The sequence below is a fragment of the Gopherus evgoodei genome, chromosome 3 (genome assembly GCF_007399415.2).
Source record: "Gopherus evgoodei ecotype Sinaloan lineage chromosome 3, rGopEvg1_v1.p, whole genome shotgun sequence".
Classification (NCBI taxonomy): domain Eukaryota; kingdom Metazoa; phylum Chordata; order Testudines; family Testudinidae; genus Gopherus; species Gopherus evgoodei.
Window position 1 is genome coordinate 170,459,627 of NC_044324.1, and position 23,336 is coordinate 170,482,962.

Sequence of the window (23,336 nt, forward strand, 5' to 3'; positions counted from 1 at the left end):
TCGGCCTGAACAATCTAAGAGCACTCCCCCTACCATGGAGCCTCTGTCCAGCTCCGTTGGTACCAGTGCTATGGACCCCACAGTAAGTCTTCCTCCAAATCCAAGAAGAATGCGGCAGCATCCATGAGTTCTGGCCACGGAGGTGCAATGTATTCCAAGGCTTACAAGAGCAGTAAGAGGCTGCTTATCTGTTCACTGGGTCCACCAGTCGTGGTTCTGGAACCATGTACCCATCCTGCTTCAGCTCCACTAGCATCCTGTGAATTGTTGATCAAGAGACACATCCTTTTACCAGTCCTGGTCCCAGCCAAAGACTGGGTATCACTAAGTCTGGGAAGACGCGGCAGTGCTCTCGGACCGCACAAAACTGTTTGCCCTGGAAAGAGAGGTCTCGGTGTGTTCTGGTGTGCCCAGCTGCTGGGAGGGCCCCCTCTCCTACATTAGATTTACTGCCTGTTGGCCACAGCCCTTTAATACATCCCCTTCTGACAGCACCACAGTTCATGTAGATTCCAGTTTTTCTGAGTCTGAGGATTCGGCTGTTTGACATGGTCTGCCACGTTCGTTCTGGAGACATGACTACCAGTGGGTTCCGGCGGCACTGTGGCAGTTCCCTCCGTTATCTCAGCCAAGGAGCCACTGGATTCCAGTTCCTTGGACACTGACACAACGGGATCAACAAGATGGCCATACTGGAGCTTATGGCCTCACTATTTTGGCACAGGAGGACTCTATTTCACCACCCAATCCTTCGTCGAGTAGACACTTGGAATCGGGGATAGATGGTGCCAAAGGACCTAGGGAGATTCCTTTTGTTGGCCCTACACGTGGCTGTGCCATCAACATCCTCCCGCCTCACCTGATGACTATCGTTGGTTTCAAGAGCTACTAGACAGGATAGCCAATGCTCTTGATACCACGAGTAAGTGGTGCTGAGTGTCCTGTACTTCTAGACATTCTGCACACAGGGATGAGGGCAAGCAGAGTCATCTAGATGATGTTGAGAGTAGGCCCTAGAGCAGGAGTTCTCAAACTATAGGTTGAGACCTAAAAATGAGTCGCAACTCCCTTTCAATCAGGCCCCTATTAGACTTGCTGGGAGGCAGGGCTGGGGCTGAAGCTGAAGCCTGAACTCTGCCCTCACTCAGGGTGGTGGGGCTCGGGACCTGGCTCTGCTCCCCCTGGGTCATGTAGCAATTTTGTTGTCAGATAGGGTCATGGTGCAATTAAGTTTGAGAACCACTGTACTAGATGGACCATTAGGCTGGCACAGTAGGGCCACTCATCTTCTAAAAGCTAAATTGATTCGACTGCTCCTGCAGTGCCTGGTATTAGAGGGGGACAGCGTCACCTGACAGCCTCATGTCAACGGCTCGCGGGAGGAGGGCGTAAATAAGCTGGGGGGGACAGTTTGGAGAGGAGGGAGGGAGCCTTATTTGCAAAACTAAGGAATAAGTAGGAGGGATGCTCAGAACAGGACCGTGGTTCTGTACCGCTAACAGTATGAACAGCGGCTCCCGTCCCCGTAAATCCAGGCTGCCCAACTCCAAGGCAGCCTCCCTCTACAATAAAAGAGCGTGGCCGTGGGGCCAGCCCCCCAGCGAAGTGTTGAGCGGGAAGGTGCAGAGCAGTCCTGTGGCAGAGCCCTGCAGCTGCAGTGACGGGCTCCGGCTGAGAGCGGTGCACCACACGCTGCCTGCAAGCAGGAGACGCCGGGGCTGCTGCAGCCGGCTCCGCTGCTCCCCGAGCCCCACCCTCTTGTCTCGCCGCTGCTGCAGCAGCCCGGCGGCGCGAGCGCTTCTCGCAGCTTTCGAGCAGCCCGGGCCGGCAGCGCCGCCTCGCGCACGGCCCAGACCCCTCCCCACAATGCACCGCGAGAGGCAGCCTTTGAAAAAGCGGCGCGGCTCGTTCAAGATGGCGGAGCTGGATCAGCTGCCCGACGAGAGTGAGTAGCGACCCCCGGCCCCGGCCCCGCTCTGCGGGGCACAGCTGCTCTGGGGCTCAGCCCGCCCCCGCCTGGCCGCCTCCCCCGGGCCGGGCCCGGATGCTGCGGGCGCTGCGCGGGGCCGGAGCCCGAGTCTCCTCCTCTTCCTCTGGAACCGGCCCGGCCCCCCCCGGTCCCGCCACCCCCTGCCCCGGCCGGGCGGGAGGGGCCGCCCAGGGAGCCAAGCCAGGCGACCCCCGGGTTCCCGCCCCTCCCCTCTGGCGGGCGGGGACCTGCACTCCGAGTTCGGGCGCAGCCTGACAGGCCGGGGCCACGGCCACACCCGGCCCACGGACGGGCCGCACCCGGGCCAGCGAGCCGCCTGTCAACAGATAGGGACGCGCCGTACAGCTGCGAGCGCCGATACTGCCCCTGGGCACAGGAAGCTGCTCCTGGACGGGGGTGCTCAGTGCCTGGGCCAGGAGCGCTGCACTGGGGGGATGGGACTCGGCCCAGGCAGAAGGGGGAGCACTTTGCATGGGGGGCACAATGAGTGCACTACATTGAACTGCGCACTGCTGTGCCCTGTATCTGGGGAGGTACTAATAGTGCACGTGGGGAGAGGGTGACACAAGAAAGTGTACTGCCACTAGGGGGGCTTGTGAGTGGGACATAATGACATGCATATTGTACGGGGGTGGGGGGGCACTACAATGACCCATGGAGATGACGGGGGGCGGGGTGGACAGCAAAGACACACATACACTAAAGGCTGTCTGACAGAGGCACCAGAGAAATGGGGGTCATGGAGACATGTAAACTGCATCAGGGCCATGCCAAGAATGGGGATACATACATGCTGGACAGTGACACACACTGCGTGTGGGGACAGATGCAAACTAAACATAGTAGATGGGAATATGAAGGCACACATGCTTACACTATATACAAAGACACAGACATGCACTGTATATGTGGATACAAATGAACATACAGAGAGGTTGATACATATGCTGTATGCTGTTTAGACTTGCTGCATGTGAGGTAATACCACATAAGGTGTGTGAGGTAATATCTCCTGTATTGGTAAGAAGAGCTCTGTTACTCTGAAGAAGAGTGTTTTGTTAGCCTGAAAGCCAGGGGCAGCTCTAGGTATTTTGCCTCCCCAAGCAGAGCAGGCAGGCTGCCTTCGGCGGCTTGCCTGTGGGAGGTCCCTGGTCCCACGGATTTGGTGGCATGCCTGCGGGAGGTCCGCCGAAGCCGCGGGACCAGCAGACCCTCCGCAGGCATGCTGCTGAAGGCAACCTGCCTGCCGCCCTCGCGGCGACCGGCAGAGCGCCCCCGCAGCTTTCCGCCCCAGGCATGTGCTTGGCATGCTGGTGCCTGGAGCCGCCCCTGCTGAAAGCTTGTCTCACCAACAAAGGTAAGCGATATTACCTCCCTCCATACTGCGTCTCTATATCCTGGGACCAATGTGGTTACAAAACCACTGCATATACAGATTGTGAAGAAACAAAACTACAGGGACAGACAAATAGAGATGTATGCTCGTTTGTAAGAGTTATGCATGTCTGTATATATATAGTTTGCACATCATACATATTAGAGAGGTAGCTGTGTTAAACTGGATTTGTAAAAGCAGCAAAGAGAGTTCTGTGGCACCTTATAGACTGACAAATGTATTGGGGCATGGGCTTCATGGGTGAATACCCACTTCGTTGGATGCATCCAACGAAGTGGGTATTCACCCACGAAAGCTCATGTTCCAATACGTTTGTTAGTCTATAAGGTGCCACAGAACTCTCTTTGCTGATTATACTATACATAGATATACAAATAGACACTGAAGAAAGGAAGCAGGAAGGCACAGAAAAATGGTAGGGCTAATTGAAAAGGCACAAGAGTTTATTCTATAAAACATGTAAGTCTCTGCAAGGTATATCCATTAAAAAGGAGCATATGATACAGCCTGTAAAGCATGCAATTGAAACTAGGAGGGCTATTTGAGAATTTGAAGCACAAATCAAAGATACTTAGAGAATTTCTTGTTTATATCTCAGAAGCAGAAAGGCAGGAGAATAGAGATTGCAAAGAAGCACTGGACAACAGGCTGGCAGATTGTCAGTGTAGAGAAGTACAGGGAATGTACATCAGAAATAACCATTTGAACTACTTATACACACTAGTGAGTTCTAAATGAACTGTAACAATGCAAGGAACGATCCTAAATGGTTTCATTTAGAACAGCCTGATGAAAACTGATGCACAGTGATGCTCAACCAAATAAGCAAAAATTTAGATTAGATTAAAACAAGGACAGAGCAATGGATTTCAACCTTTTCCCTTTGTGAACGCTTTCTTAAACAGAAAAAGTTTGGGACCCTCATCCCAGTTAGCCAGAAGAAAAGGAAGGTGTTCATGACCTCCAGACTGAGAACCCATGGGATAGAAAACAATATAAAAATATTATTATATGACTGTAGAAATCTGTGGCCTCACCTTCAATACATTGTTTCCCTATCTGACAAGATACAGCTTATGCAAGGTTACTATAGCCAGTCAGGAATGGAACTCCTGTCTCCAACATGGCAAACCTCAGTCATATCTACTATACCACATTGCCTTTCTGACTGACTGTTCCAACTTTGCTTATCCTATTTCTAACCAATATAAACCACACTCCTCTGCCAGCTGTAATTACTCCAGTAACTGAAATATTAAAGCTGTGAGCTGAGGATCTGACGGTCACAGTATTGAAATCCTGCTGCTCAACTGTGAGAGGATGGTGTGGTTGTGTATAATTCACGCATTAAGAATACCTCTTTAAAACTGATTTTGCACAGTAAATTAGTGTGTAAATTGCCAAAATGCATTTTTTCACATTTCAGTCGTGTGTCACACATTTTGTTTATTTAAACCAGGGGTAGTCAATAGGTGGACTGTGGGCCAAATCCAAACTGCCAGACACTTCTGAATGACCCAGAAATCTTTTTATATACTTATCATTGTTGGGTTTTTTTATTATTTTTCTCTGGAGTTTGTGTGTGAGAGAGAGAGAGACACCTCCCGTTTTTATCTGGTTCACATAGGGTAGAGCCTGTTACAGTTCCCAACTTGAAAGTATGGCTATTTAGCACAAGCTGTAAAACTCATGCCTTTAGCTCTGGAAATCTTTGGTTAATCTCTGGTGTCAGCCAAGGTAGTGGCTGTCACATATTGGCAGGTTTGAAGATGGAGAATTATGCTTTATTGTGTTAAGGTTGGGGGACTGAGGGGAGGGGGAAGCACAATAGGCAGACCTGCTGCTGCTGCTGCAGCTCCCATATTTATCTAATTTCCACAAGTCCATGAGAGGCTGAAGTATGTTTCAAGAGGTAAACAGTGGCACAAACTCCTTCATAGAGGTTCACTCCAGCTGTTTGGTTTTATAGCCACTGCTAAATATGGTGGGTTGCTCTTAGCATACTTAACTTTTTTAACAAGCATAAAATGATTATAAGAGATACTGAACTTTCTAAGGCTCGTTACAGTTTCTCACACCCTTCAGAAGGGTCAACACAGTTACGATGGGTTGTGCAGTGGAGTTTCTCCTTTTGGTTCCCAGGCAGGTATAGTTCCCCTTCTCCCTGACCCTTGGGAGCTATCCACTGATGTGTTTTAATTATTAAAAAAAAACACCTAGGAAACTAACACAAATAAAAACTGCTTTTAGTTTACAGTTAAGGTTGCATCAGTACACACACCATTCATCCAAAACCTTAGAAGTTCGAAAAGAAATTAAGGGATTCCTGTATTCCTTGCCACCCTTTATATTGCCTACAACACTGTCAATAACACGTTTTAACACTTCATAATACTTTCACTTCCATCTCCAGCATAAACTGAAAAACAATATGTACCTCAACTTCATCAAACTTGCACAAACCTTATTGGCAATGTGGTATATTGGTGTATATTTTATGTGACTAGTTTGGCACATCTGACTGTTGCACAATCCACATATTTGGCAAGTTAATATACTTTATGTAAGAGCTTGGTATTATTAGCAGTGCTGAGGTCACTGTTAAGGTTTTGGGTTCGAGTGGAAGTTTGAAGCTGGGATATGTATTACTTTTCAGTATCTGTTGAAAATGGAAGTGAAAACTTTATGGAGTGTTAGAATGTGTTATTGACATAGTTGTAGGAAATATGAAGTTAGCAAGAAATGCAGGAGGCTTTTTTCTTAACTACCTCTTTCTGTTTTCTTTGGACTTTGTTGGCTGGAATGTCACTTTAAGTAAGTGTTACTAAACATAGTTTTTGTTTGTGAATTAAGTATGAGACTGGAGGTGGAGAGACAGATGTTAAGAGTCCTGGTTCTGACACTGATTTTCTGTATAACTGGATATGTCACTTAACCTTTCTGAGCTTCAGATTCTCAATCTGTAAAATGAAAGTACCAACATCTACAAAATATTGTTGTAAATTGCTATAACAGTGCAAAGGATTACAGCAGTCAATGTCAGATAGGAGTAGAATGTAAGACCCCCATGCTTTCCGTCTTCTGCATGGCCCACTAACCCAAGTGTATTTCAGGAACGTTCGTTACATTTTGTTAGCTTTTTTTTCAGAATTTACTGTTGTGAATTTTCATATAAAATAGTTTGTAGTTAAACCCCTTGTTCTCTATGGCAAGATGGACCTAAATTCTACTTCATGATTACTGGTTTTTGCACTAGATGAGAAATTGTGCAGCAGCGTCATTTTTTTTTTTTAATGGAAGTTTTTTAAATCAATTTAAATGTGGCATTGAATACAGCTGGTAACCCTGTTATTTATTTGATAAGTTCAATTTATTATACACTATCCTGACATTTTTCAGTTTTGAATATGCCAAAGATTTTTATCTTGACAATGCCTAATTGCGTTCTAAAATTTGTCAGGGGGCTGGGGTAACTGGGCAGGAAACATTTGGGACTCCAAACAGCTGGAGAGATGTGGATGGGGGGCAGTTTGAAATTGTAAGATGAACACACTAGCTGTATGCTTTTGCTAGAATTATCATAGGTGAAGTAGTTAAACTATTATCTTCAGGTTTCAGATTTAATATTCCATTGAAATTAACATAGAGAAACTCACACTTCTGATTCATGGGTTCAGGCTGTCTGCAGACTCTGAAAGACAACAATGCAGCAATTTATACTCTTAATATTTTCAAGGCTTCACAGCTGGGAGAGCTAGAAAACTGAGAATGTGGCGCACATTTCTGTGACAAGAGGTAGAGTCAATGGCAGATCCTATAGCTGAAGAATCACAGAATACAAAGGGCCCTGATTATATTTCCTTAAAGATTCTGATCTGTAGCAGTAAATGTATTTCAGGCATAGTAGTCATTGGATTTGTATATTTAAGACTGCATCGTGTGCATAGTATGACTGCTACCCAAGGAATTATTGTGCTAATTTTTCTAAATGAATGCATTTGTTTTCATTTTATATCCTGGTAATTTTGGAACTCTGAGATAAATGTTTGATTTTGAAGTTCTGAACGTGGCATCGATTTCTATCCTTTTGAGAAGTAAGATTAAAAATAGCTGTATTCTTTAGTAAGATTGCTGCACCTCTTGTCTTATGCTGCTAGTGCTAGTCAGTCTAATTTGTAAAATACTGTATACGTATACTTGAGGCTGAGTGAATCGGGTGTTCTTTTATTACTGGGGTCCTTGAGCCAGTGTTGCAGTCTCTTGACTGAAAACTGTGGGAGTTCATGAGGAAAAAACAATTTTATGCTACCAGAAAGTATGAGGCATTGCTGTCAAGAGGACAAGTGCTACAAAAATAAATAAAATTTTACAATATTCAGCTTCTAAAATTGTGTAGTTTATTTAGGAAAATTTAAGACCATGTTGGGGTGTGGTTCCATGTAGTTTTCTTTCAGTCCTTGTAAATATACTTAGTAAACAGTTTTTAGGAAGACACTTACAATCCCTTACATGCTAGTATTAATATATTGATTAATTTGATTAAAATTTGATCTATGTAAACATTGATTATAATATGATTGGGAATGTCCAGACTCTACATAAATATTTTTGTTTGATCCACCACACCTCTGTCAAATAATTTTAAAAGCTACTATATTTGAAAAGCCTACGTAAAAGTTGTTTTAATTCACTTGCTTGCTCTTCAGACTTTGAGTAGCAGCTGCAAAGTAACAGGCCGTTCCTAGAGCTGTGAATAGTTCTGATGGCATTTCTATAGTGTGATGCATAAGCAAGGAAGTTGTGTACTGTCAGCTTCTGTTTTTTTCACAATGAATGTATTACTTTTTAAGTATGGTGGTGTGACAGTCTTATTCATCCTCAATATAGGTACATTACCGATAGCAGAATTATATCATCCATGTTCCTCAGCCACTTCTGGGTGAGATCATAGTTCAGTTTCCAGGTCTGTTCAGGCTTGGTATCTCTACTGAGGCTAGCCATAAGGGGTTATAATTAGTATTTACAGTGATGGTGGTTTGAAGAAATGGCCATCAGTAGTATATACCAGTAATAACCGAACTGATACCACATTGCTACATATTACTTTCCAGCCATCAAATTATAATAAGTTTTGCCTCTGTCTACGGTACAAGCACAACTATGTTTTCTAACTCTTTCTTTGACCTGCTTATAACACACATGGTTGAGTTTTGTTCAACTGTATCAACCCTGTTTGCGTGTGCATAGCTGTCGCACTGCCTGTGTTTGTATCCAGGCATTCTGGGAAAATCTGGGAGCTATCCCATCTTGAATCACTAGGGCATAGGTCTTGGAGGACATCTAGCAGAGTGACACCAACAGTACATAGAATAATGCACATTGGTTTATCCTCCACCGCAGAGAACAGGGAGAAAGGACAAGCCAAACTAGTTGCACTGATCTGACTAGGGGATCCCATCTCTGATGTGACGAAAAAAGCATGCCCACTTAATTACAGGAAGAGATCCATCTGAGGCCACTAGCAGGAATGAAACTCTGAGTTATCCTGGTTACTCCTAGAGTATTACTATGTTGTATGTGGACAAAAAACATCTAAAGCCAACCATGACATTGATTACAAACTTATTTGAAAGTTGTAATGTCACTGCTGGTCAGGGCTGGATTCAAACAGGATAGCAACCTAGAGGAGAAAGGCTTTCCATCCTTCTGTCCCTCATCTGAATTCTATAGTCCCCTTTTTTGATTGTGCATGCATGTTATCTAGGTTTGCTAACAAGGAAGAACAAAAGCTGTAGATATTAAAAAGTTTATTTTCAAAGTCTCAGTTGGATATTACAAGTGATAGTTTAAAACACTAGGAGGGCTCTCCCAAAACTATTTTTAAACAAGCACTCATCAGTATTTTTATTTTAAATAAACGTGTAGGACCAGCTGTGAAAATGGCTTAATTTAAACTTCAAATACACTAGTTTGTTTCACATGGGTATAGGTAGAAAATTGTGTCAAAGCCTCTACACTTTATGAACCTGCTTAGTTCAGTTTTAGGTCAAAAAGAGGAGAAGGATAATCACTATCAAAACTGTACTTTTTTCATTGGGGGAGAAGTAGTGTTAAGCAAGTCCTTTGTGTGCATCTTGGAATCTCAAAGACCCTACCCCACGTTAGATCCGTCTTTCTTTCATAGAAGATGGTCTAGTTTCCGTCTGAGCCCATTAACGTTGCTCACAGATCATCTTCATTGTAAGCCTTCTTAAGTGATCTCCTGGGCTGAGAGCAAAAGATTAGACCTAGAAACTGAACCTTAGTGCTGCATGTGGTATCTGAGATCGCTAACTTCAATACTAATGGACCGGCCCATGAGCCCCATCCTGAATATAGGAAGAGCCATGCTGGATCAGACTAATAGTCCATCTGATCTAATATTTGGTCTCTGATAATATACCAGATGTTTCAGAGGAAGTTCAGAAAACTTCATAGTGGCTATTAGGGAATAGTCCTCAGAGGAAATTTTTTTCTAATTTCCCTGTTAGTAGTTGGTAGGATGAATAAAAACTGATTGATTTAAAAACTAAAAAAAATTAAAAAGAAAAGTGTATTTAATGTAAAGATATTTAAAATTAAATTTGAAATTGTAATTATCTACGTTAAGGCCAAAAAAGTCAAACTGCTGTACTGATGGAAATCGCTGGCTAAGTATCTGTAACCAGAGTTTGTTGAAATGCAACCAGCTTTTGACAGCAGTAGCCTCTTCTGCAGATGAAGAGAGAATATTTTCTTTCTTTCATTTTATTCATCTAGTTCTGTTCTGTGATTTGTTGTTCAACATTAAGATGCCATTTGGGAGTTGAAAAAGAAGGAAAACTTGTTTTCCTCTTCCAATCTATAAATACAAGCTAAGGGCATGGCTACACTTGCAGATGTGGAGCACTTTGAGTTAAACCAGCCTTCATAGAGCGCAGTAGGGAAAGCGCTGCAGTCTGTCCACACTGACAGCTGCAAGCGCACTGGAAGGACCACAATTGCGGCACTTGCAGTGGCATTGGGAGTGGTGCATTATGGGCAGCTACCCCAGCATGCAAGTGACTGCAATGTGCTTTTCAAATGGAGGAGTGGGGTGGAGTGTGACAGGGAGAGTATTGTGTGTATGTGGGAGGGGAGAGAGTGGGTTTTTGGGAGGCTGAGAGCATGTCAGCATGCTGTTTTGTAAGTTCAGAGGGCAGCAAACACTCCTTCCCTCCCCCCTGCCTCTCTCGCTCACAGCATTCCACGCTAATGGTTGCTTTGTCTTGGAGCAGATAAGCAGCTGGCTGTCAGAAATGGAGCTTTCAAAGGGCATTTCATAAACAGATAGTTAAGGGTTAATGCCTCTTTTACCTGTAAAGGGTTAAGAAGTTCACCTAGCCTAGCTGACACCTGACCAGAGGAACCAATGGGGGAACAAGATGTTTCAAAAGGAAGGAGGGTTTTTTCCTTTGTTTAGTTTTCAGTTTCAGCTGGAGTGAAAAAGATCAAGGAACCAGCCTCTTATCAGAATAGTAAGTTTTAGAAAGGAATAAATAGGTTTGTTTTTTTCTTTGTAACCTGTCTTGTGCAATTAGAGGTAGAATCAAATTGGGTATTTAGGTATTTTCATTGGTGTACTAAGTTTTTGTCCAGGGGAACATCCTCAGTGTTTTGAATCTGTTGTCTGTGAGAGTAGCTGGTATGCTAATCTCTCCCAGAGGGTTTTCTTTTACCTTTCTTTTCTTTAATTAAAAGCCTTTTTCTTAATACCTGATTGATTTTTTCCTTGTTTTTAGATCCAAGGGGGTTGGATCTAAATCCACCAGGAGTTGGTGGGAGAAAGGAGGAGGGATGGTTAATTTCTCCTTGTTTTAAGATCCAAGGGGTTTGGATCTGTGTTCACCAGGAAATTGGTGAAGTCTCTCAAGACTACCCAGGGAAGAAAAGTAGTTCTTGTGAGCGGTGGCAGCGATACCAGATCTAAGCTGGTAATTGAGCTTAGAGCTTCTCATGCAGGTCCCCCACATCTGTACCCTAAAGCTGAGAGTGGGGAAGGAACCTTGACAGGGCATATCCGCATTCCTGCTGCGACTCAAAACAAAGACAATAGTGGCCACTTGACATAAGGGGATAATGGGACATTTCCGGAGGCCAATCAGAGCTCAGTAATGCAACACCTCATTCACACTGGCGCCGCGGCGCTCCAGTGGGGACACAGCAAATGTTATTCCACTTGCCGAGGTGGAGTATCAGCAGCACTGTAGCTGTGGAGTCAAAGCGCTCTATGTGCCTTGCAAGTGTAACCAAGCCCTAAATGTTGAAAAGATTGAGATCTACTAGTTTTAAAATTGTGAAGAACGCGGTGACCAGAAACAATCTCTTCGATTCTCTATTGTTTAATACATCAGTTAGTTTTAAATGCAAAACATGTTTTGATAAACTTCTTTTTTAATGTATTCAGCATATTTAAGATAGTTTTATTTAGCTAATAAAAACAAATTTAAAATGCTTTTTTTGTGCGTTGCTTGACTTGCAATTTTCATCCAAGAGTTTGACATTAATTTTTTATTTGTGATTTATCGCCTAGTAAATAAGTACATAATAAAAAAAGTAAATTAAACCTGTGAATACATGTTAAGATATATAATTACTTAAATAAATGTGTAGCTATAGTGTAACCTCTTGGATAGCCACTTTTTTTTTTTTGTGGTTATCTTTAGGTGAAAAATCTAAATCTTTAGGAAAATAACTAAAAAGAACAAATGCAAAACAATATTAAAATTGATGATTTTGAATTAGATCAAGGTTTATTGCTTGCTGATTTAACTCATGATTCATAGTAATTTAAATCAATCCACCTGATTGTCTTAGGGCCTGAAGTATGAGAATTCATATCCACTACTGAAAAAATATTATATATGATGTATCTTCTCATCATCCACATTAATGCCTAATCCCTTTTGAAATCTTGCAAGCTCTTGGCCTCAGTGATTTCTTGTATTAGTGAGTTCCAGAGGTGAATTATGCATCTTGATGTTTTTTTAATTCACAGGCAAACTGTCAAAAAACAGGACAGGTGCCCCAAACTGGTGTATGTTCTATAATCAGATTTCTCCAAACTAGTGACAAATGTGAACTCTGGACCAATATACCAATCTTACTGTGGAGTCACAGACAATCTCCTAGATTCTCCAGTCTCTTGCCACCCAGGCAAACTGAGCTTTGTGATAAACGAAAAACTGTACCACATCAGATTGCTCCCAGTCCAAAGGGACCAGTCACTTACCCCAGATCAATTGGTACTCCAGATCTTACACCAAAGACAATTGCTGGCAGCCAGTTCTATAGTAAACTAACTATAGGTTTATTAGCTAAGAAAAGTAAATGAGCTATTGAGAGGTTAAAGAAGGTAAAATATGTTAACAGGTGAATCACAGTTTGTAATTCCAAATGGTAGCAATGATGTAATAATCTGCCTGTTTCCTAAAAGTGTTTTGGGGGTACTCAGATTATAATATATGGAGATATACCTATCTCCTAGAACTGGAAGGGATTTCATAGATTCATAGACTCTAGGACTGGAAGGGACCTCGAGAGGTCATCGAGTCCAGTCCCCTGCCCTCATGGCAGGACCAAATACTGTCTAGACCATCCCTGATATACATTTATCTAACCTACTCTTTAAATATCTCCGGAGATGGAGATTCCACAACCTCCCTAGGCAATTTATTCCAGTGTTTAACCACCCTGACAGTTAGGAACTTTTTCCTAATGTCCAACCTAAATCTCCCTTGCTGCAGTTTAAGCCCATTGCTTCTTGTTCTATCATTGGAGGCTAAGGTGAACAAGTTTTCTCCCTCCTCCTGATGACACCCTTTTAGATACCTGAAAACTGCTATCATGTCCCCTCTCAGTCTTCTCTTTTCCAAACTAAACAAACCCAATTCTTTCAGCCTTCCTTTGTAGGTCATGTTCTCAAGACCTTTTAATCATTCTTGTTGCTCTTCTCTGGACCCTCTCCAGTTTCTCCACATCTTTCTTGAAATGCGGTGCTCAGAACTGGACACAATACTCCAGCTGAGGCCTAACCAGCGCAGAGCAGAGCAGAAGAATGACTTCTCGTGTCTTGCTCACAACACACCTGTTAATGCATCCCAGAATCACGTTTGCTTTTTTTGCAACAGCATCACACTGTTGACTCATATTTAGCTTGTGGTCCACTATAACCCCTAGATCCCATTACTGCCGTACTCTTTCTTAGACAGTCTCTTCCCATTCTGTATGTGTGAAACTGATTGTTCCTTCCTAAGTGGAGTACTTTGCATTTGTCTTTATTAAACTTCATCCGGTTTACCTCAGATCATTTCTCCAATTTGTCCAGATCATTTTAAATTATGACCCTGTCCTCCAAAGCAGTTGCAATCCCTCCCAGTTTGGTATCATCTGCAAACTTAATAAGTGTACTTTCTATGCCAACATCTAAGTCGTTGATGAAGATATTGAACAGAGCCGGTCCCAAAACAGACCCCCTGCAGAACCCCACTTGTTATACCTTTCCAGCAGGATTGGGAACCATTAATAACTACTCTCTGAGTACGGTTATCCAGCCAGTTATGCACCCACCTTATAGTAGCCCCATCTAAATTGTATTTGCCTAATTTGTCGATAAGAATATCATGCGAGACTGTATCAAATGCCTTACTAAAGTCTAGATATACCACATCCACTGCTTCTTCCTTATCCACAAGACTCGTCATCCTATCAAAGAACGCTATCAGATTGGTTTGACAAGATTTGTTCTTTACAAATCCTACCACCTTCCAAGTGTTTGCAGATGATTTCCTTAAAAAATCAAGTCCAGTCTCCTTCCTTCACTAGCCAGACCAAGTACTGAGTTTGCCCCAGATCCCTAAATGGCCCTCTTAAGGATTGAACTCACAACCCTGGGTTTAGCAGGCCAATGCTCAAACCACTGAGCTATCCCACTCCCTATTATGTTTGGGGATCTCGGCTTTGCATCTGGTACACTGCCCTGTAAGAATTCAAATAGAGATAAAGGATCTTTCCATGAATCCAATTTATAGTGGCTTCTCACAGAAATTGAGCAGTATCATTACCCACATGGGCTTTTCCTTTGATGACAATGAGTGAGGAATGCATTTAGAGTCCTTGACTTCAGTCATCACCCACAATGACCACTTGCTTTGAAATTAGCATTTGATGTTAAAGTTCTTATTTGCATTCCAAAATATTTTTTTCCTTTGCGTTATTTAGCCCTGGTCTACACTATGAGTTTAGGTCGAATTTACCAGCTTTAGATCGATTTAACCCTGCACCCATCCACCCAACGAAGCCATTTTTGTCGACTTAAAGGGCTCTTAAAATTGATTTCTGTACTCTTCCGCAACGAGGGGATTAGCACTGAAATCGACTTTACTGGGTCGAATTTGGGGTAGTGTGGATGCAATTCGATGATATTGGCTTCTGGGAGCTATCCCGGAGTGCTCCATTGTGACCATTCTGGACAGCACTCTCAACTCAGATGCACTGGCCACATAGACAGGAAAAGCCCCGCAAACTTTTGAATTTCATTTCCTGTTTGGCCAGCATGGCAAGCTCAGAGGTGACCATGCAGATCTCATCAGCAGAGGTGACCATGGAGTCCCAGAATCGCAAAAGAGCTCCAGCATAGACCAAACTGGAGGTAGTGGATCTGATCACAATATAGGTAAAGGAATCCGTGCTATCAGAGCTCCATTCCAAAAGATGAAATGCACAAATATTTGAGAAAATCTTCAAGGACATGAAGGACAGAGGTCCGCAGCAGTGCCGCCTGAAACTTAAGGAGCTCAGGCAAGCCTACCAAAGAACCAGAGAGGCAAACAGCGTTTAAATGTCCAAATGCACATTCTACCACCATTCTGCACTTACTCAGCCCTATAGTTGAACAGCTCCTGACTACTGTCCAGGGTGCCTGTGTATGGCTTCATGAGCCATGGCATTAAGGGGTAGGCTGGGTCCCCAAGGATAATTATAGGCATTTCAACGTCCCGAGTGGTTGTCTGCCATTGCTGTCACAGAGAGAGGGGTGACAGATGACATGGCTTACAGGTTTGGCTTACCAGGAATTAAAATCAACAAAGGGGGCAGGTTTGCATCAAAGGAGAAACACACACAACTGTCACACCAAAGCCTGGCCAGTCATGAAACTGGTTTTCAAAGCTTCTGTGATGCGCAGCATACCTTGCTATGCTCTTCTAATCACAAACAGCCTAATCAGCAAACAGCACCAGCGAGCTTGTAGACGTCCAAATGCACATTCTGCCACCATTCTGCACTTGCTCAGCTTATAGTTGAACTGCTTCTTACTACTGTAAGCATGAGCCATGGGAGCAAGGGGTAGGTTGGGGTAGGTGCGACCGTGCGGTACTGCCGGCTGGGAGAGCAGCCTGAGGCAGAAGCCTCCAACTTGCATAATTTTCCAGTCAGGACTGAATCTCCATTAGATAAAACTTAAAGAAGAGAATGACCTGGAGTCACTCCTATTTATGTCCAGGTGCCCCTGACCGACCTCACCAAGGTCTGCCAGGAGCATCCAGGAGACAACGGCTAGCAGTTATACTGCACCATCGACTACTGTGAGGGCAAGGAGCTGCTACTGTGTAGCAATGCAGTACCGCGTCTGCCAGCAGCACGCAGGAGATGTACAGTGACAGTGAGCTGAGTGGGCTCCGTGATTGCTGTGGCATGTTGTCTGCACAGGTAACGCAGGAAAAAAGGCGAGAAATAATTGTTTGCCATTGCTTTCACGGAGGGAGGGGGGGGCTGATGACATGTACCCAAAAACACTCAGAACAATGTTTTTGCCCCATCAGGCATTGGGAGCTCAACTCAGAATTCCAATGAGCGGTAGAGACTGCAGGAACTGTGGGATAGCTACCCACAGTGCAACGCTCTGAAAGTCAACACTAGCCTCAGTACTGTGGACCCACTCCACCGACTTAATGTGCTTAGTGGGGAGACACACAATCAACTGTATAAAATTGATTTCTAAAAAATCGACTTCCGTAAAATCCACCTAATTTCATAGTATAGACATACCCTTAGTTACAGAGGTATACACAATGTAAAAGTTTGCCATTCCATTATAACAAGATATAGATAAGTGAACCACAATACAAGTAATATTCCCCTAGTTTTCATGAAGTTTAAACATCTGAATACGCACTTATACATTTAACGTCTGATTTATACTAATACTCCTGTGAATTGGCCAGGCTTCAGACCTGAGCTGACCCCTGTTTTGCTAATGTTGCAGATACCATCTTTAATTACAAGAACACATCATGCTATTATTTTTCTATCTTCTTTCAGTTTACAGGATGAACAGTGTTTCAGGGTTTTGTGTAGTGAATGAGATTGTGTTTTCTTTAGAACCCCTGCCTCATTTGTTGAAGAAGTTGGAAGGTGTGTAGCTAATGAGGCATGGGATCAGAAAGGATAGTTTGTGATTAAGGCAGTTGAAGCCACACTGGAGAATTTAATGCTATCCCTGCCTCTGCCACAGAATTCCTATGTGATTTTGGGCAAGTCCCTTAAAACAAATTTTTACAGTTGACCACAAACTGAGTGTCTTTTTTAGTTCTTAACTTGAGACCTGTGACCTGATTTGTAGAAGTGATCATCAAGTCCCCTCTGGGCCTTGAAATCTGTGAATCTACTGGATCTCTGGGAGGGGAGCATTGTACCACAGAGACAACTTTCCATCCTATCATCCCCCTGCTTGTTCCCCAAGATTGAAAAAGCAAAAGAAATCCCTCCCCTTTTTTAATTTAATTGTGGAACCTTGTTAGACTAAATTCTGCCACAAAATGGTGACACTCTAATAATGTTTACATGTTCTAAATAAAACAGTATCAAATATGTGCATCCACATGGAAATGTGTGTTTCAGAAGTAAGGTTTGCCTGCAGTTGGATACATTTATTTATATAGCTCTCAGTTCAAGGAGCATTGTGGATGTAAAACTAAAGGGAATAATTAAAATTTAAATATATGTCTTCAATGCTTACTGAGCCGTACCTCACACAATACTGCACGTTGTGTTGTGAAGAGCATACTGGATTCACCCACTCAGTAGTTAAGGAGTTAATTTCAGAATAGTTCCCTGCTTCTGAAGAAAAATATATAATTGATATGTAGCTATTGCACCAGTTGTGAAACAACTTTGAAAAATATGATGTATATGGACTTTTTTTTTTTTTAATTAATTGCAGGTTCTTCAGCAAAAGCACTTGTGAGCTTGAAAGGTAAGAAATAAATACAATGTATTCTTTAGGTGTGGTATAAATGAGAGACGTAAATTGACTTCAGATCATAACTAGAGTTTCTGGTTTCAGAAAGCCTCTCCAAAGGAAAATTATGAAGATAGCTTTTATAAAATATATGCTGATTGTTTTATTTTAGATATCTGTAGACTGAGTAGTTTGATACTCACTAGTCAAACTCTACTTATATTGCAGCCTCTTTGGGTGCTGCTTTTGAGAATGAGACCCTTTGGAGTGCCATTTCTGAAATAGGTGCTTCCACTTTAAGTACTGCCTAGACATCAGGTCTGACATGAAATTTGAGGTAATTTTTCCTTTCTTGGGGATGAGAGAGAAGGATTATCAGTGGGACCTTTACTTATGATGGAATTTATATTGTAAAGGAAATTTGTAATCTCACTGTCTTCTACCAATAACTAGTGGGCCAACGCAACAGAGCTATTGCTTATATTATCTTAACATTGGAGAAAAATTCTATATATGCATATTGCATCAACATTTAGAATCCTTCCGCTCTTCCTAGTGCCAGAAATGTTGCTATATCTTATAAAGTCCCCATTTACACTAGGGAGAAAACCTGTTTACTGAACCAGTTTTAAACAGTCTAAATTTTGGTGCAGGCAATTTAGATCACTCAGTTTTATTGTGCAGCACATGTCCATTCAAAAATCATTTTCTAGAGCACGTTTTGTGAGCAGTCATGCTGGGCAAATTGTGTTTATAGCCTAAAAAGTTCTAAACTGTTTAAAAACAATTTTGCTAATACCGTTTTGTTCCCAGCATAGATTAAAAGCTATTTTATGGCAAAAGGAATGCCTGAGCATACTAATTTCACACTGACATGATCAAAATGGATTCCAGGAATACTGTCTATGGAAGAAATAAATTCTATAGTCAAATATCTTCTGGAAGAGCTTAACTTTAAAGGGAAAATGTCAATTAGTTACAGGCCAAATATTTATCTATTTTAAAATTATTATAATTAGATGTGAAATGTTCTCTGAATTCTAAACCATAGACTCATAGAATATCAGAGTTGGAAGGGACCTCAGTAGATCATCTAGTCCAATCCCATGCTCAAAGCAGGACCAATCCCCAACTAAATCATCCCAGCCAGGGCTTTGTCAAGCCTGACCTTAAAAATCTCTAAGGAAGGAGATTTCACCCAGGTACCCTATTCCAGTGCTTCACCACCCTCTCAGTGAAAAAGTTTTTCCTAATATCCTAAACCTCCCACACTGCAACATGAGACCATTACTCCTTGTTCTGTCATCTGCCACCAATGAGAACAGTCTAGATCCATCCATCCGGAGTCAGGAGATCCTGGAGAACCCTGGCTTCCATTTCAAACTTTAATATGTTTTAGCCCTGGGAGCTGGGACGTGAAGCTGGAGCCAGGTGAGCTCACAGCCCCAGAGAGACGAGCTGTGCATTAGCATTTCCAAGCTGGTAGTTTTCAGCCACTCTCATGGTTTTCAGAGCCTGATATGATTTTCACCTCCTGGCGCTGCACACACCTGCTCCAGACCCCGGCAGGACAGGCACCAGCCCAGGGCAGGGCAATGATGAGCAGTGTTTCTCTGTCACCACAGCCCCCAGAGGGGAGCAGAGAGCACAGCCCAGGCAAAGGCAGCCCCTGCAGAGCCCTTGTTCAAAGTCAGGCCCAGCACGCTGCATGTGGCAGGACTGAGAGGCCTGGCCTCGGGCACACCTGTGCCCCACACTGAGCCACCACAGGTCCCCATGGCACAGCACCAGTGGGGCCATCAGCACCTGGCTGGCAGCTCATTAACCCCTCCACTGCCGAGGGAAGCTGCCAGCTCCCATGGAAGGAGCCCTGCCATGGCAGCTAATTCCCCAGATCCGCTGGCTTTCTCTCCTATTGGTCTCAGTTCCTGCCCAGCCCTGTCACTGGGCCAGCTGAATCCCACGCAGCCAGCCCTACGGAGGGGCATATAGGGCCAGATCCCACTGGGTATAAGGCAACACAGCAAACACCACGGGAGGCTGATTCACACTAGCTGAGGATCTGACCCTTTGTCAATACTCTGCCCTCACACAACAGAGCAGGAAACCCCAAACCTGCCCCAAGGGTGCTGTGCCTGGCTCCTGGCTCTTTCTGCCCCAGTCTGGCTGATCTGTGTGCTAGCGGGACTGACCCACAGCTGGCATGTGCTGTGGGATAGTGCTTCCACCCCCACCCCCGAGGATCAGTGATTTACCAGTCTTTGTTATTTCTTCAAAAATAAATGCACCTATCTGTCCTATAGAAATGTAAGTAATAAAACAATACCATTCATTATATAAGGCCCACAGTATATTAAATGGTGCTTCAAAAGTTAACAAACTATATTTCAAGAGCTATTATGCTGTCCTAATTGATGAGCATAAGCAAGGTAATAATGGAAATATAGTAAAGATACCATCTGTGCAGGAGTATCACTCCTGGATCTCATTTTGTAGTGTCAGATAGGTAGAATTTCCAACATTTGGAAGATTATTTTTGGCCCCCTAAGGAGCATGGTAGAAGATAGAAGCATGAATCAGAATCCTACTCCTCCTTGACTAGTGATGCATCAACAACAATGTGTGTGGGGAAACAGAGGGTCTGGCTCATTCTCCTTCCTGTTACTGGTGCCCTTGTTGAGCCAAAATTTTCAGAGCTTAGTAAGACCTATTTTTAAAAGGTCTTTTTTAAAAAAGACTTATCTGTATAAACTGGCTTTATATTCCAGTGTGATTCTGTGGTAGCTGCAATATAGCTATCCAGATGGGTGTCACAATGGAGGTGAAGCTAGATGGACTTCATGAGAGACAAACATTGTGATGGGAAGAAATGTTCTGAATGTCTCATAGCCTGGTTAGTGGAGGCATTCAGCATAATTGGCTGAAGATGATGGAGTTTTAAACCCTTAGCATTGCCATTTAAGAAGACATTACAAACAGTGAAGGGAAAAAAAATCGTTAAAGTAGTGTTTGAGAGTATACTGCTGCCATTTTGACCATAGTTAAATTTTAAAAATGCATTAATAATATGTCACTGTTCATGACAGAGGGAAGTTTATCCAGCACATGGAATGAAAAGTACAGTTCTCTACAGAAAACACCTATTTGGAAAAGCAAGAACGCTGGTTCTGCTGTAGAAATGGTAAGAAGTAAATATTTATATGCTTGTGATTAAAAAAAAGTCAATTAAGTTTAGGGTTCATATAGTAACGGCATACAGTCATTCATAGTCACAGATCAAGTGATCTGCTTAAAAATGTATTTATTTCACAATTTGTGAATATCATCTAAGTGAATATCCTTTATGAATAAAGTAGCTTATACAACTCTAATGTGAAATGAAAGCATGTTTTATAAATAAATATGAAAATTAAATTGGTAACCAGTTTCAAGTTTTAATGAACCATTTTTAATTATTTGCTACCTTTTTGTTTGTGTCTGTACTATAAAGAACATAAGAATTGCCACTCCTGATCAGACCATCTGATCTGCCTATTCTAATATTCTGCCTCTGGCAGTGAAGGGTTATTGGTGCTTTAGGAAAATCCGATAATGCACTTACATTATTGTGCCATTCTGTGGGGGATGTTCTAATAAAAATGAATGCATAGAAGCAGAGTTTCCTGCAACATTTGGAGGGGGCGGGTATTGGGAGAAGTTTAACAAGTTAAAAAAGAGCTGCTATTTAAAACAAAAAAGCAAAACTGCTTTTATGAAATGTTTTGCAGCCTATCAAGTGATTTCCCTTTCTTTTGATCTGACCACATCTTGCCCTCTTTAAATCTTCTCCATTGCATCAAGTTCAAGCTTCTTGTGATCACCATCAACTTCCTACATAACCTACTTATTTTGTTGTGTACAGCATTGTCTCCTAACCCCTCTGAGTTGGCCAATTTCATTCTGCCAGTGTTATCAGTCTTGATTCCCTGTTTGTCCGTGGCACCCTCTCCCATATACACAACATCTTTTATGAACTAGTATGCAGAGCCTCTTCTCTCTGAACTCCCTCCTGAAGACCACTTCCTCCACAACTACCACAAGAAACTAACTGACTAAATTATCTATTTATTTGTTCGTTTTATTTTATGAGCGAACTGCTCATTTATCTTGAGGGAAGTGATGTATTGTTAGGAGGAATTCTGTTCAGTTCTATGCATAAACTTATACCACTCTCCCCATCATAGTAGGTCAAAAAAGGCACCTTATTCTTGGAATGGAAAGTGATGAGGTTTGTGATAGTCCTTAGTTCCAGGGGAAGTTCATTCCACAGTCTCAGGCTGGCCCCTAAAAAAGCTGTGTCTCCTGCACAGATGAACTTTGCACTTGTACCAGATGAGCAAAGTTGTTGACCCTGATTGTCATCCTGGGGCTTCGTGTGAACTTTTAGATATCCTGGATCCAGGCCCTTGAACACCTAAGAAAAGGACTGAGACTTGAACTTGACTCAGTATTCTATGGAAGGTCAATGTAGAAAACAGAACAGGTTTGATGTGCTCACAGTAGCCTGTGTTGCAGAGGAGATGTGCTCTACTAGTTGCAGTTTCCTAAGCACTGAAGAGTTCCTGCCAACAACATAGTTCAGGTGAGAGCTGATGGAAGCATCAATAATAATTGAGGTCAGGTTGTATTCCTCCAGGATGAGATGGAGTCTCTTTGCTGACCAAAGATGGTAGAAAGCATTACTCACAAATGCTGTTACACAAGAGCTTAGCAGCAGTGAGGAATCGGAGGTGACTCCTAAACTATTAACTGAATTAACCAGTGGTGGGTGTGTGCCATCAACCAAAGGAAACTGCACTATGGCTGCAAACTCTTAATGCTTTCCTCTGTCCATCGGCATAACTTCTGTCTCAGTCAGGTTCGCCTTTAACCAGCTGTTCTTCATCCATTAGCTAATCTCATCCAAGCACTGGGACATCTTGATGGTAGTTACCAAATTCATGGCCATGAAAAATGCATCATGGACCGTCAAATCCAGTCTCCCCCTGTGAAATCTGGTCTTTTGTGTGCTTTTACCCTATCCTATACAGATTTCATGGGGGAGACCAGCATTTCTCAAATTGGGGGTCCTGACCGAAAAGGGAATTCCAGGGGGTCACAGGATTATTTTTGTGGGGGGTGTCATGGTATTGCCACTCTTACTTCTGAACTGCCTTCAGAGCTGGGCAGCTGGAGAGTGGTGGCTATTGGCCAGGTGCCCAGCTCTGAAAACAGCGCTCTGCCAGCAGCAGTACAAAAGTAAGGGAGTCAGTACCATACCAGGCCACCCTTACTTCTGTGCTGCTGCCTTCAGAGCTGAGTGGCCAGAGAATGGCGGCTGCTGACTGAGGGCCCAGCAGAAGCACAGAATAAGGGTGGCAATACCATACCAAGCCATCCTTACTTCTGTGCTGCTGCTGGCAGTGGCTCCGCCTTCAGAGCAGACTCCCGGCCAGCAGCCACCACTCTCAAGCTGCCCAGCTCTGAAGGCAGTGCTGCCGTCCGCCTCAGCACAGAAGTAAGGGTAGCAGTGCCGCAAACACCACCCCCCGGAATAACCCCTTCGACCACTCCACAACTCCTTTTTGGTTCAGGATCCTTACATTACAACACCATGAAATTTCAGATTTATATAG

General features: G+C 43.2%; 1 protein-coding gene across 3 annotated transcripts in view; it reads left to right on the forward strand.

The window, feature by feature from the left end:
• The first annotated feature begins 1,828 nt into the window (after positions 1-1,828).
• The window catches only part of LIN9 (lin-9 DREAM MuvB core complex component), a 74,055-nt gene continuing 52,547 nt past the window's right edge, over positions 1,829-23,336 (forward strand). For 2 of the 3 annotated variants that reach the window (XR_003999701.1, XM_030557386.1), the window contains exons 1-3: positions 1,829-1,945; positions 17,665-17,697; positions 20,769-20,863. Coding sequence is in view for 2 of the 3 variants with exons in the window: in XM_030557386.1 (XP_030413246.1) it covers positions 1,867-1,945; positions 17,665-17,697; positions 20,769-20,863 (207 nt within the window). In the remaining variant the exon portion in view is untranslated. Of the gene's footprint in view, positions 1,946-17,664; positions 17,698-17,910; positions 18,020-20,768; positions 20,864-23,336 lie in introns of all 3 variants that reach the window. The other variant, XM_030557387.1, reaches the window with a different exon arrangement.